Source organism: Daucus carota, chromosome 9 (genome assembly GCF_001625215.2).
Source record: "Daucus carota subsp. sativus chromosome 9, DH1 v3.0, whole genome shotgun sequence".
NCBI classification, from domain to species: domain Eukaryota; kingdom Viridiplantae; phylum Streptophyta; class Magnoliopsida; order Apiales; family Apiaceae; genus Daucus; species Daucus carota.
The window spans coordinates 3700620-3713330 of NC_030389.2; the positions used below are offsets into that span (position 1 = coordinate 3700620).

At 35.1% G+C, this 12711-nt stretch overlaps 1 protein-coding gene across 1 annotated transcript; it reads left to right on the forward strand.

Annotated features, from left to right (window-relative positions):
• The first annotated feature begins 9297 nt into the window (after positions 1 to 9297).
• LOC135149278 (uncharacterized) lies at positions 9298 to 11746 on the forward strand. The gene is made up of 4 exons (XM_064084503.1): positions 9298 to 10225; positions 10388 to 10733; positions 11133 to 11301; positions 11513 to 11746. Exons 1-4 carry the CDS (start codon positions 9298 to 9300, stop codon positions 11744 to 11746), a joined length of 1677 nt encoding a protein of 558 aa, XP_063940573.1.
• The last annotated feature ends 965 nt before the right edge of the window (positions 11747 to 12711 follow it).

Genomic DNA, 12711 nt, shown 5'->3' on the forward strand with positions numbered 1-12711 from the left:
GTGTGTTAAACACGAGTGAAGAAAGGCAAACACCGAGCGAAACACATGCACGTGAGGATAGTGAACTATCCTTGAGTGTTCGTGAGGTGAATGCACACACTAACACTGATGTGTTACAAGAACAAATGGCTGCTATAAAAGCTCAACTTCAGATTTTTGAAGCTGAAAACAGGAATTTGAAACCCAAAACAGTATGCTTCGATTGCGTATTGCAACATAGGTATCACAAAATTATTCTACAATTTGGATGATACGCATGGATTCAATTTGTATACATTACATAGGTTGTCTTAAGGACCTCAATGTATCATGTCATCACTATCCTATACTATAGTGTTATCTATTACAAACATAACAAAAAAACTAACAAAAAAAACCAATTTTTCATTGAGTCATTTTCACAAATACTTTGTATTCGAACAAATAAACAAACTTCATCACAACAAATTAACTACATGTATATGTACTAAACCAAGCAACAATCACGTACACATCCAATCCAACGAAAACTTAACAAATCGAACGTTTAACTCAAACAATTATCCACTAATCTACAAGCTATACACACGCACAGTTTATGTTTATGCTCTTGAATCGAACCTTTATGTTCTTGAATCGTTTGTTTAGAGTCTCCAAAGCTGTAATGATCGTCTTCAATCGCCTCTGGTAGCGGTTTGCGGAGTGTACGTGTTTGTAACTCTATTTGTAAATGATACCATGTTATGATGTACGTGTTTTAAACGTTTTAAACCTCTTCTGTCAATTCCGCGTATAATATCCGTGGAGCGCTAAAAAAACCCGTGGATCCGCGTAAAATAATCGCGGAATGGCTGAAGAAAATAGAGGTTATGCGGGAAAAAAAGCGCGGATCGGATAAAATTTTTTCTTTTATCGTTCCAACGGCTGGAAAGCGATGTATTGGATAACTGTTCCCTGACAAACGTTGTCAGGGAACAAGACCAGTTAAACAAAATAAACTAACACCAACAATTTACTTGCATGATTGAATTAGAATGTATCAGTCTTTATGACATTAATTTGTATATTAATTTTAAAATAACATTTAAATATATTCTGAAGATATTATGGTCGCTTGACTAGTTTATTTTTCAAAGATAAGTATTATTTTTGAAAAACAATATATAAATTTCAATTCTTTTCTGAAATAAATTCTTATTTTACGTTACATAATGAATATGAAACACCTTCTTACTATTTATGTCTAAAAAAATCATAAAATATATATTTTTAAAAAATAAGCCCTTAATTTATGGGCTTTTTAGGCTCCAAACAGGCCCATTGTGCACCTGTGGTGTCGATCAACTTGGATTGTGTTAGCCGAAAAAATATATAATTCACACACAATTCAAAAAATAGTTTAACATTTTAGTTTGATGAAATATTATAGAAGTTCCATAAAAAAACTTTTAAATTTTTCTATCAAGTTGATCATTCAGTAAGATTGGTCCGATTTATTTGATGAATAGTCCAACACTAAAGAAAACAATTAAAATGTGATTGTGAACAAATAAATGGGCCTAGATCCCAGATCTTAAAATTTTGTAATCTTTGGGCCTAAGTCTCAATTTCCAAGTGGACTTTGCCTATTAAATTAATATCTCATGTTAGGTCTACAATAGAGTACAATTTGGGCCCAGTTTATTTTGTTTACTAGCTTCTAGTCTGCGGACTGCCGGTACGATATCTTTTAATCATTATATTATTTTTAATATATTTACGATGATGGAAAAATATTTATCAATAATAATTCATAATTTTCATTAAATAAAAATATAAAATTATTTTTTAAGGAGAACTACTTGTGTAGCTCTTGTCTGATCATCTGGTCGTGCATTATTTTTGAGCTTGGACTTCGGTCTTGTTTAGTAGAATTATTATATTGTTCGCGATATCATTTATCACAATCAATTCTTTGTTGATCTTCTTACGCATTTTTTACATAGTTTTCGTGAAATATCGTATACTTATGTTTTATCCTATTGACATATTCATATGTTTATATTAACACAATTTTATAAAAAAAAATATGCAGAGATGAGAAGAAAAGTCGGTGAACCTGACGTGGAGTCTTTTTTTTCAAGATCTTGGCCAGTTTTATGTATGAAAGATTTTGGTGTTGTAGCGAATGTTAGAAAATTCTGTTATAAATAATATCATCTCCTATTATCAGGCCGGCCCTAGAGATTTGGGTATCCTAGATGTAAATTGAAAATGATGCCCCTATTTTCAAGATCGTAAATGAAAAATTTACATACATTCAATAAATACACAATGACATAATCAAAAATCTTATTTTAAGATTAAAACAGTAAATTCAAATACATATAAATACAAAAATACATAAATTTATAAGTATATACTACATATGTACTGATTTTTGGTGCCCTGGTATGATGGTGCCTAGGCGTTCGCCTTACCCAAAGGCCGGCCCTGCCTGTTATGATATTTTCACATTTTTCTCTTAATAATATATTTTGTTGATATGTATTCGTATGACAAAGTGTATATGTGACATCAATTTTTGTTAGATTTTATTTATAAATGTGTTTTATATTAGAACTATGATATCTAATGTAGTTTATTTATTTTTCTAAAAAAAATATATGGTTTTAAAAATAAATTTGATAGTCAGAATTTATTTTGAATTAATAAAAGATGTTTGTCCGGTGCTACACTTGTTAAGCTAAACTTTCGTCCAAAACACATTCATATTTTGGATGTTTTCTTGCTCAATATCCTTTTATGTCTTCCCACTTAATCATGTTAGGTCTTTTCTCGTATGAGATAGTTAAGTAATAATTTCTTTCTACTAAATTTGATTATGTTTTAAAAAAATTTTGATTAAACTATTTTGTGATATTAACTACTTTATTATCTGGGGATTAAGTTTGATTTATTAATTTTAATATTATACATGATATATATTTGTTTAGTATGTTATTTAAAAAAATATATAAGATAAACATTATTATGTAAAATTGAGATTGGGTTTAGTAGCCAAAGGTGATAAGGATGAAGTTATGAAGGCTATTGTTCGAAAGTTGGACTCTGGTGAGTTATAATAGCTTGCTTATAGAAATTTGATATCTAGATAAATTTTATAATGTTAAAGTTAAGTATACTATCTTGGAACATTAGAGGCATCAACAACAGTGTAGCGCAGAGTAATCTTAGAGCAGTAGCAAGGACATCAGGTGCTGATATAATTTGTATTCAAGAAACAAAGTGCGAGCAATGGACAGCCAAATTAGAAAATTCCACTTTGTATTCGAGTGTCTTTAATAATTGTCATCAGCAGTCTTTAGGACTATCGGGGGGTCTAGTCACTTTTTGGAAGAAAACTTGTGTTAAATGCTTAGCACTTGCTCAGAGTAGGAACTGGATTTGGCTCAATTTCGAAACTCTTCAAGGAAATTACAGAATACACATAATTAATGTGTACAGCCCTTTAGACCTAGAGCAAAAAAGATTACTCTGGAGTGATTTAAAGAAAATTATAAGCAGTATTGGAAATGAGGCTATTTGTTTTGTGGGGGACTTCAACTGCATACGTTCAGAACAAGAAAGAGCCAATTGTGTTTTCAGTAGAAGAGATATCAATGAATTTAACTTATTCTTGACTGATTGTAATATGTTGGAAATCTTCCCGAGCAATGCATCTTTCACCTGGTTTGGCAGTGAAGGACGAAGAAGCAAGTTAGATAGAATCCTTGTAAACGACGTGTGGATGCGTTCCAGTAGTTGGCAGGCCAAAGCTCTTAGTAGGAAGCACTCTGACCATAAACCTTTGTTTTTGTTCAACCGCATGGATTCTTGGGGCCCTCGGCCGTTTAAGATATTCAACTGTTATCTGAACGAAACATTGCGGGAAGATATAAAGTCCTTGATAGCAGATGATCCGGGTAGATGGCAAAAAGAGAACATTCATCAATCTCTAAAGCAGATCAAACTCTTGATTAAATCAAAATTCAAGGGTTCTAGCAGTCAGCTTGATACAGAAATCACAAGTTTGGAAAACAAGCTGGTTGAATTGGAAAAATCCAATTTTAACTACAAGGAGCATCAAGATATTGCCAAGAAACTGCAAGAATTGTACAGGAGAAAAGTATCAATGCTACATCAAAAGTCCAGACTTAACTGGCTTAAATTTGGTGATGGAAACTCTAGATTTTTTCACCAAGCAATACAGAAAAGGCAGCACAGAAACTCCATAGTTAAAATATTTTGGAACAACACCTGGTTGTTTGATCCAGATCAGATCAAGGAAGCTTTCTACAGCTTTTACTCAGGTTTCTTTCAGGAAAAATCAGGCTTCATGTTTCTTCTAGGTTCTCTTCCTCTTCCCAAACTCACTCTTGCGGGGAAGGAGTATCTAGTTCGACCAATTTTGAGACCTGAAGTTGAAGAAGCTCTTTCACAGTTGGCTGATGATAAAGCACCAGGGCCTGATGGATTAAACATCCGCAGTCTCAAATTTTTCTGGCCTCTTATTTGGAACAAGGTGATGGAATTTATTGATAACTTCCAACACTCCCTTCATGTTCCACAAGGTATAAATTCATCGTTCATAGCTTTAGTGCCAAAAGTTGCTGAGCCCAAGTTGGTAAAAGATTTCAGGCCTATCAGCCTCATTAATTCAACTCTCAAAATTCTCTTAAAGGTTCTGGCCACCAGACTAGCACAACACATGGATTCCCTCGTCAGTGATGTGCAAACTGGTTTCATTAAAGGGAGACAAGCCAGTGAAAGCATACTCATAGTCAAAGAAGTGGTTCACTCTTTACAAACGGGTAAATGTAAAGGATTGGTATTGAAATTGGATTTTGAAAAAGCGTTCGATACAGTCAATTGGGACTTCTTATTGCACACCCTGGAGGTAATGAATTTTGATAGAAAGTGGTGCTATTGGATTAAGTCCATACTAAATTCTTCCAGAATCTCCATTTTAGTAAACGGTTCACCTTCAAAGGAGTTCTCCCCAGGAAGAGGGCTTAGACAAGGTGATCCAATTTCACCGTTGCTGTTTAATTTAGTTGGCGAAGTTCTGAACTCAATGCTCAAGGAGGCAGCTGCAAAAGGAATTTTCAAAGGTATAGCGCTCAACAACAACTCTCCTTCAATTACTCATTTACAATTTGCGGATGACACTCTAATATTCTTGGACAAGGATCTAAATTCTGTGAAAGGTATCAAATTAGTCCTTCAGAGTTTCCAGCTCATGTCAGGGTTAAAGATTAACTATGACAAGAGTGTCATTTACTCTTCAAAGAATAGTGCTGACATTCTCTCAGAAGGAGCCGAAATTTTGAAATGCAAGATTGGCTCCTGGCCCATGAAGTACCTGGGTATTCCAGTCGGTTCTTCTTCAAAAAGGAAAGTATTCTGGGTTCCTTTAATAATGAAAATGAGGCAGAAACTAGCCAGTTGGAAAGCTGAAAGCTTAAATCAAGCAGGGAGGTTAGTTCTGATTAAATCCGTAATGGAAAATCTGCCAACTCACTGGTTAAGCCTACATAGATTACCAAAATCAGTTCTTGAGCAGCTTGAAAAAATAAGAAGAGATTTCTTCTGGAAAGACTCTGATTCTTCTTCTGGTGGTAATCGGAGACTTCACCTGACTGCATGGCAAAATATTTGCAAGCCTAAAGCACAAGGGGGCCTGGGACTAGTACCTCTTATGATCAAAAACCTATCATTATTAGGTAAGTGGTCTTTCAGGTGGTATAATGATAGGTCCAGGAGCTGGAACAAGTGGATCAAAGAAAAGTATAAGTGCTCAAACCAGGGTAGTTTAAATGATGTGCTGAGGGATAAAAAATTGTCTAACAGCCTTAAAGATATATGGGAGACATCTGAGCATCCATCTTTTAAAAATATTCTAGGCAGCAACAGTTTTTCATGGACAGTCAGGAATGGAGCTTCTGTTCTTTTCTGGGAGGACGTCTAGCTCGATCAAAATGCTCTCAGGAACAGATTCAAGAAGCTGTATCAACTCTCCCTATTAAAAGAATATACTATTGCTGATTTCATGAAGGAATGGCACAACTCTATTCAGCTTGGTTCATGTATTTGGAGAAGGCCCCTTAAATCATGGGAACAAGATAGCCTCCACCAGTTGGAAAGTATAGTTTCATCAGTAAATCTTCAAGGTGGTGATGACTATCTGATTTGGTCTTGCTCAAAGTCAAAATACAAAGTAAAACATGCTGCGGATTCTTTAATCTCTCAAGGCCACACAGTTCCATGGTTTTTTGTATGGAAACTTAAGGTTCCTCATAAAATTAAAATGTTCTTGTGGAAAGTCTTTCTAAATATCCTCCTTACAAAGGCTCTCTTATTCTCAAGAGGTGTTAAACTGATGAATGGCACAGTATGTTCTCTATGCAATAAAGAGGAGGAATCTTGCGTACACCTTGAAAGGCCTTATTGCAAGGTACATGTCTAAGCCTATTTGTACAACCGGTGATAACTCAACTTGTATCTGATAACCTTTCTACTTGTAACTCAACTTGTAACTTAACCTGGATTAGTCTCTGATAAGTTATGATAGTAGATAGTTTAGTTGGAATCAGATCAAGAAAGTAAAGTGGATACAAGAATCAGAATATCAGAAGAATTCCAAGATATCCGCTACAAGCCACTGGAAGAAGTTCATTTCATATGATCAAGCCTCAGTGTCAAGTAAATTGTGTAGCAGTTCAAGGAGTTCAGAAGGTACGAAGATTCAAGTATTTATTTCATCAGAGATTCCATATGTGTACTGAAATGAAGTTGAACTAGAAGACAAAGATTCGAAGACCCGACCACGGCTCAAATGTTTAATTGATGGAGAATATTCAATTTAGTTAGGCACAGATGAACCAGACAGTACATTTGTGTGTCAGCTATTTATATTGAATATTTAACATCAAAGGAAGGTGGTCGTTCAAGCCGAGTGATGATCAAGACGAAGGCTCAAGACATTTGCTTTCTGGGATATACACTTTTTAATTAATTCTTTGTTAAATAATTAATCTCTATTAATTTATTTAGTTGTTAAATTAATTCAATTTGAATTAATTTGATAATTAAGTTTATTAATAAGTTAATTGATTTAGAATTAATTTACAAAAAGAAAGCAAAAGAAAGAAGGCTAAAAGGAAGGACAAGGAGACCGCCGCTCAGACCTGTCTAGCTATGGGAAAAAGAATTATCACCAACACAATGGAGTGTGATATATTCTTAATGCTGGAAACCCGGTTGGAATTGATTTATATTTTTCAAAGCAAAAGGGATCCGGTTCCAGACCCACAGGAGACCGAATCTTAGACTTGTCTGACTATGAGGAAAAAGAATTATCACCAATGCTATGGAAAGTGATATAATCTTAAAGCTGGAACCCCGGATGGAATTAAAATATTATTTGCAAGGCAAAAGGAGTCCGGTTCCTGGCCCTCTAGAGACCGCAGCTTGGACCGTAAGGATTTATTTATATTAATAAATATTTTAATTAATTAGAAAATTATATTTATAAATGTCTAATAATATTAGATATTTATTTATATAATTTCCGGATTAAATTAAATATTTATTAATTAAAGATTATAAGCTGTGCGGGATTAAAAGCATTTCTAAGGAGCTGGCTAAAGAACGAAAGTTTATAAACTTTCGTTCACTGATTACAGCAGGCGTAAATCCGAATTATCAGTGGGCATGACATTCTTAGAGAATGTCATACCATGTGCCTCTGCATGACAATGTCATGATTTGTCATACCAAAGTAAAGTAGTATGACATTACTTTGCATTGTCATACTGCTTCATACTTAGCCTCCAAGTCTTATGTCATACTGGATTGTCATACCGAAGTAAAGTAGTATGACATTACTTTGCATTGTCATACTGCTTCATACTTAGCCTCCAAGTCTTATGTCATACTGGATTGTCATACCGAAAATTGTATAGTATGACAATGCTTCAGTTTGTCATACTGATTCAATTGTAGCATGACATTAGCTCCTATTGTCATACTGATTTCAATTGTAGCATGACATTAGCTCACATTGTCATACTGATCTTTGTAGCATGGTCATACCACGTTTGTCATACAAGTTCAAGGTGTTGCCTATAAATATGGCCTCACCTCCTTCATTTGAAAATGTTCATTGCCTTGTAAACTTTCAAGTTGTTTGTAACTTGCTATTCGTTAAATCCACAGTTTCCTGTGCTTTGATCATTCGGTTGTTTTAATCCCTAAATTAGAATACTTCCTGTCAAATTTATTCTAAAATATTTAGTGGACATTAAAACTGAACCTTAATTAATTTAATAACGACTTTCAAGTTTAAATAACTTTTTACTTGAACCTTGTTTATTTAATTAATTAAAATCTGATTATCCTGTTTTATCCAAATCAGATTTATTCCGCGCGAATTTTGTGACGATTGTATTCAACCCCCCCTTCTACAATCGTATCGGGACCTAACAATTGGCATCAGAGCGGTTGATATAATCTACCTTATCAGATCCTATACTCACTCTGAAAATTTCTAAAAATTCCAAATAATTTTTTATTCGAAATAATTTTATTCCAAAAATTATTTCTGACCGAAAATTATTTTTCCTTCGAAAATCCAATCTTTTCCCAAATAATTTTTTATTCGAAATAATTTTATTCCAAAAATTATTTCTGATCGAAAATTATTTTTATTTCAAATCTTTTCGCAAATAATTTTTTATTCGAAATAATTTTATTCCAAAAATTATTTCTGATCGAAAATTATTTTTCTTCCAAATATTTTTCCAAATAATTTTTAATTCGAAATAATTTTTTTCCAAAAATTATTTTTGATCAAAAATTATTTTTCTTTCAAATCTTTTTCCAAATAATTTTTAATTCGAAATAATTTTATTCCAAAAATTATTTTTGATCAAAAATTATTTTTCTTTCAAATCTTTTTCCAAATAATTTTTAATTCGAAATAATTTTATTCCAAAAATTATTTCTGATCAAAAATTATTTTTCGTTCAAATCTTTTTTCAAATAATTTTTAATTCGAGATAATTTTATTCCAAAAATTATTTTTGATTGGAAATTATTTTTCTTTCAAAATCCAAATCTTTTCCCAAACACTCAAACACTCAATCTTCTACCATGTCTACCGCAAAAATTAGCAGCATTAAAATTCCACCTTTTGACAAGGCTAATTTTGGTCTCTGGACGAGACACATGCTTTTGTTCCTCCGGGCGGCGAATAAAAAATACATAAATATTTTGACGAAGGGTCTTTCGCCCCCAATGAATATTATCCTGGAACATACTGAAGATGGAGTTACTGTTCCTCACAGAACCTATCCGAAAACACTTGCTGAGTTCTCGGATGAGGATAATGAGCTGATAAATCTGGATGTAACTCTACAGCTCATTCTGATCGAATCATTGGATCCAATAATGTACAATAATGTTGTCAATTGTACAAATGCTAAGCAGATATGGGACACTCTGCAAATTATCAATGAAGGATCTGAGGAAGTACGGGAAAACAAGAAGGAAATTCTTGTGGCTCAATACGAGCAATTTGTTTCTAATCCCGGAGAAGGGATTTCTGAAGTATTCATCAGATTCAACAATTTGATAAATAATCTGAATCTGAACGGGAAATACTACAACAACAAAGAGGTGAACCTGAAGTTTTTGCTGACGCTCCCTGAGCATCTGGAGCATAGGATAACCGCCATCAGAGAAAGCAGAGATTTGACAGAGATCTCACTAGAACAGCTGTATGGGGTTCTGAAAACCTATGAATTGGAACAGGCTCAAACTAAACAGAGATACGGATGGGGAAAGACACTGAACACGTCTACGTCTGTCAGCAATTCTACTGCCCTCATAATACAATCACCTCTTGTGAAAGAAAGGAAGGTTGTTGTACCTTCAAGAAGCTCCCAGGAGTATGTTGTGCCGGAAATGGGACATACTTCAGTAAGTACGGGAGATGAAGAATTTTACTCGATGGAAGAGTTAGATCAGCTGGAGGACGAATCTCTTGCTATGTTTGCCAGGAAGTTTGGTAACATGAGATTTAGGAAGAATCCCTCGTACAAGTTTAAATCTTCTGGTAGTAAATTTCAGAAAGGGGGATCTTCGTCCACAACATCAAAAGGGGCTTATAAGACTGGGATGGTTGATCGAAGCAAGTTTAAATGCTTCAACTGTGATGAGCCTGGTCACTTTGCATCGGAGTGCAAGAAGCCCAATCAGCTGGCAAAGAAGAAAGAATCCTATGACGAGCTAAAGCAGAAGTACGAGGCTCTGCTAAAGAAGCATCAAGGCCAAAGCAGCCAAGGAAAGTCCTATGTGGCAAAAGGGAAAAGCTGGGATGACACAGACAGTGATGAAGAGGAAGAGCGGGGGAATGTTGCTCTAATGGCTTTCATGAAACCTTCTACACCTCCACATCGCACTGGCGGATTTCCGGTAGATCCTACTTGCCCTAAACTTTTTATGCAATTAGGACTTGAACGTGATGATGCTCTTAATAAGCTGAAAGCTTTAACTCTAGAACATAAAGCTTTAAAGCTGGAGGTTCATGAGTTAAAGTTAAGAGAAAAACTAGTGCTCACCCCTAAAATTGAACAACTAACTAGTCAGTTATTGACTCAGACTAATAAAGTCGAAGTGTTAGAGTATAGGGAGAACAAACTGAATGAGCAACTAGCTGAAGAGAAGGTAAGGTGCCTTGCTTATAAGGAGTCGACTAATATTGTTAAGAACCTAGTGGACCAACAAGTGATTAAAAGGAAAGTTGGTATAGGTTTCGATTACAACAAGTCGGTAGGTAAGGCTAGTAATATAACTCCTTTTGTTAAGAGTGCTGAAGACAGGGGTATCCCACATGTTTTAAAGGATGCTCCCAAACCTTTATTCAAAACCCCTGTCGCAGAACCATTACTTGATATGCCCGTGATTATTCAATATGAAATGAATTTAGAGGATATTGAGAATGAGAGGGAGATTTTGGCATCTGTAGAGCCAATGCAAGTTGAGGGCACATTCAGTTCGCCCAAAGCTGGCATAGGTGCCAATGGTTTAAAGAATAATTTTAACAAGCCTAATATGTTTGTTAAATGCAGGAATGATAACAATACATGCCCTTCTACTAATAACATTAGAACTTCTGAAAATGTTAATGTAGAAACTGTTAAACCCCCTGTTGTTCTGAATAACATGCCTACTGTTCCTTTAGTTGATATGTGCCATAAACCTTGTGGTGTTGATAATTGCATGTTGTGTGCGTTTAATGTAATGTCTGCTTATTTCAAAAGTATGCATGCTAACAAAGAAAACACAACACCTAGAAAGCACATGAATAGTAAGTTTGCAAAAACCAAGACTGCTGGTCCTTCTCCTATCAAGAAGGATACTTATGTTCCTAAGCCTAAACCTAAAGTGTTCAAGGCTGTTTGTAGGAAAGTAAGTACAGTCAAGGTGGATGCTGATGTTATTCGAACAGGATCTGTTGTCAAAGCTGACAAAGGTCAATTCTTTAAGTATGCCGGGCCCAACCAAGTTTGGGTTCCGAAGAAGGTTTAATTCGTTTGATATGTGCAGGGAGCCAAACAAGGTTGAAAAGGTTGTATGGATCCTCTATAGTGGATCTTCTAGATATATGACCGGTGATAGAGCCCTGCTATCAAATGTGATTGAGAGAGCTGGCCCGATTGTCACCTTTGGAGATAACAGCTAAGGTCGTACTACGGGATATGGCAATTTACTTGCTGGAAATGTTATCATTGAAAAAGCTTCTTTGGTTGAAGGACTCAAGAACAATCTTCTGTGACAAGGGATTCCAAGTAAACTTTGTGAAGGAGAAGTATTTGATATCTCACACTAAAGATGACCGTCTTGCTCTCTGTGGAGTAAGAAAAGCCAACTTATACGTAGCTGATCTCAATTCAGGAACCAATGATGAAGATAATTGTTTCTATTCAAAGGCTTCACCTGAAGATAGTTGGCTATGGCATAAGAAGTTGTCTCACCTTAATTTTAAAATTGTAAACTCTTTGGTCAAGAGGGATTTGGTGAGAGGACTGCCTCCTTTGGAATTCACTTAACAAGGACTTTGTGAGGCATGTTAGAGAGGGAAGGCTAAGACAGCATCATACAAAGGCACAGACACCAGTAACATTACTGAACCACTGCAACTATTACATATGGATTTATTTGGTCTAGTCAATGTGATGTCTTTATCAAGAAAGAGATATGCCTTGGTGATTGCTGATGACTTCTCTAAGTTCACATGGGTTTTATTCCTACATTCTAAGGATGAAACTCCGCAATTGGTAATTGATCTCATCAAGGAGATCGAGTTGGATTCGATTGAAAAACTTTGTGTCAGAGCAATAAGGTCCGATAATGGAACAGAGTTTAAGAATGAAACTCTCAACAGATTTTGCTCCGACAATGGCATAACAAGACAATATTCAGCGCCAAGGACTCCGCAACAGGATGGAGTAGTAGAAAGGAAGAATCGTACCTTGATTGAAGCTGCAAGAACTATGCTAAGTGAATCAAGGTTGCACATCTACTTTTGAGCCGAAGCTGTGAATACTTCTTGTTACACCCAGAATCGAACTCTGATCAACAAGGAACACATGAAAACTCCTTATGAGCGTATGAACGTAAAGAAACCAACGGTCAAGTACATTCATG

Bases quoted from the DNA above. Each gene is read 5' to 3' on its own strand.
- LOC135149278 (XM_064084503.1), top strand. From the start codon at position 9,298: ATGAATATTATCCTGGAACATACTGAAGATGGAGTTACTGTTCCTCAC. The intron at 10,734-11,132 runs GTGCCTTGCTTA...TGTTAAATGCAG, and splicing joins CTAGCTGAAGAGAAGGTAAG to GAATGATAACAATACATGCC. The intron at 11,302-11,512 runs GTAATGTCTGCT...TTATTCGAACAG, and splicing joins GCATGTTGTGTGCGTTTAAT to GATCTGTTGTCAAAGCTGAC.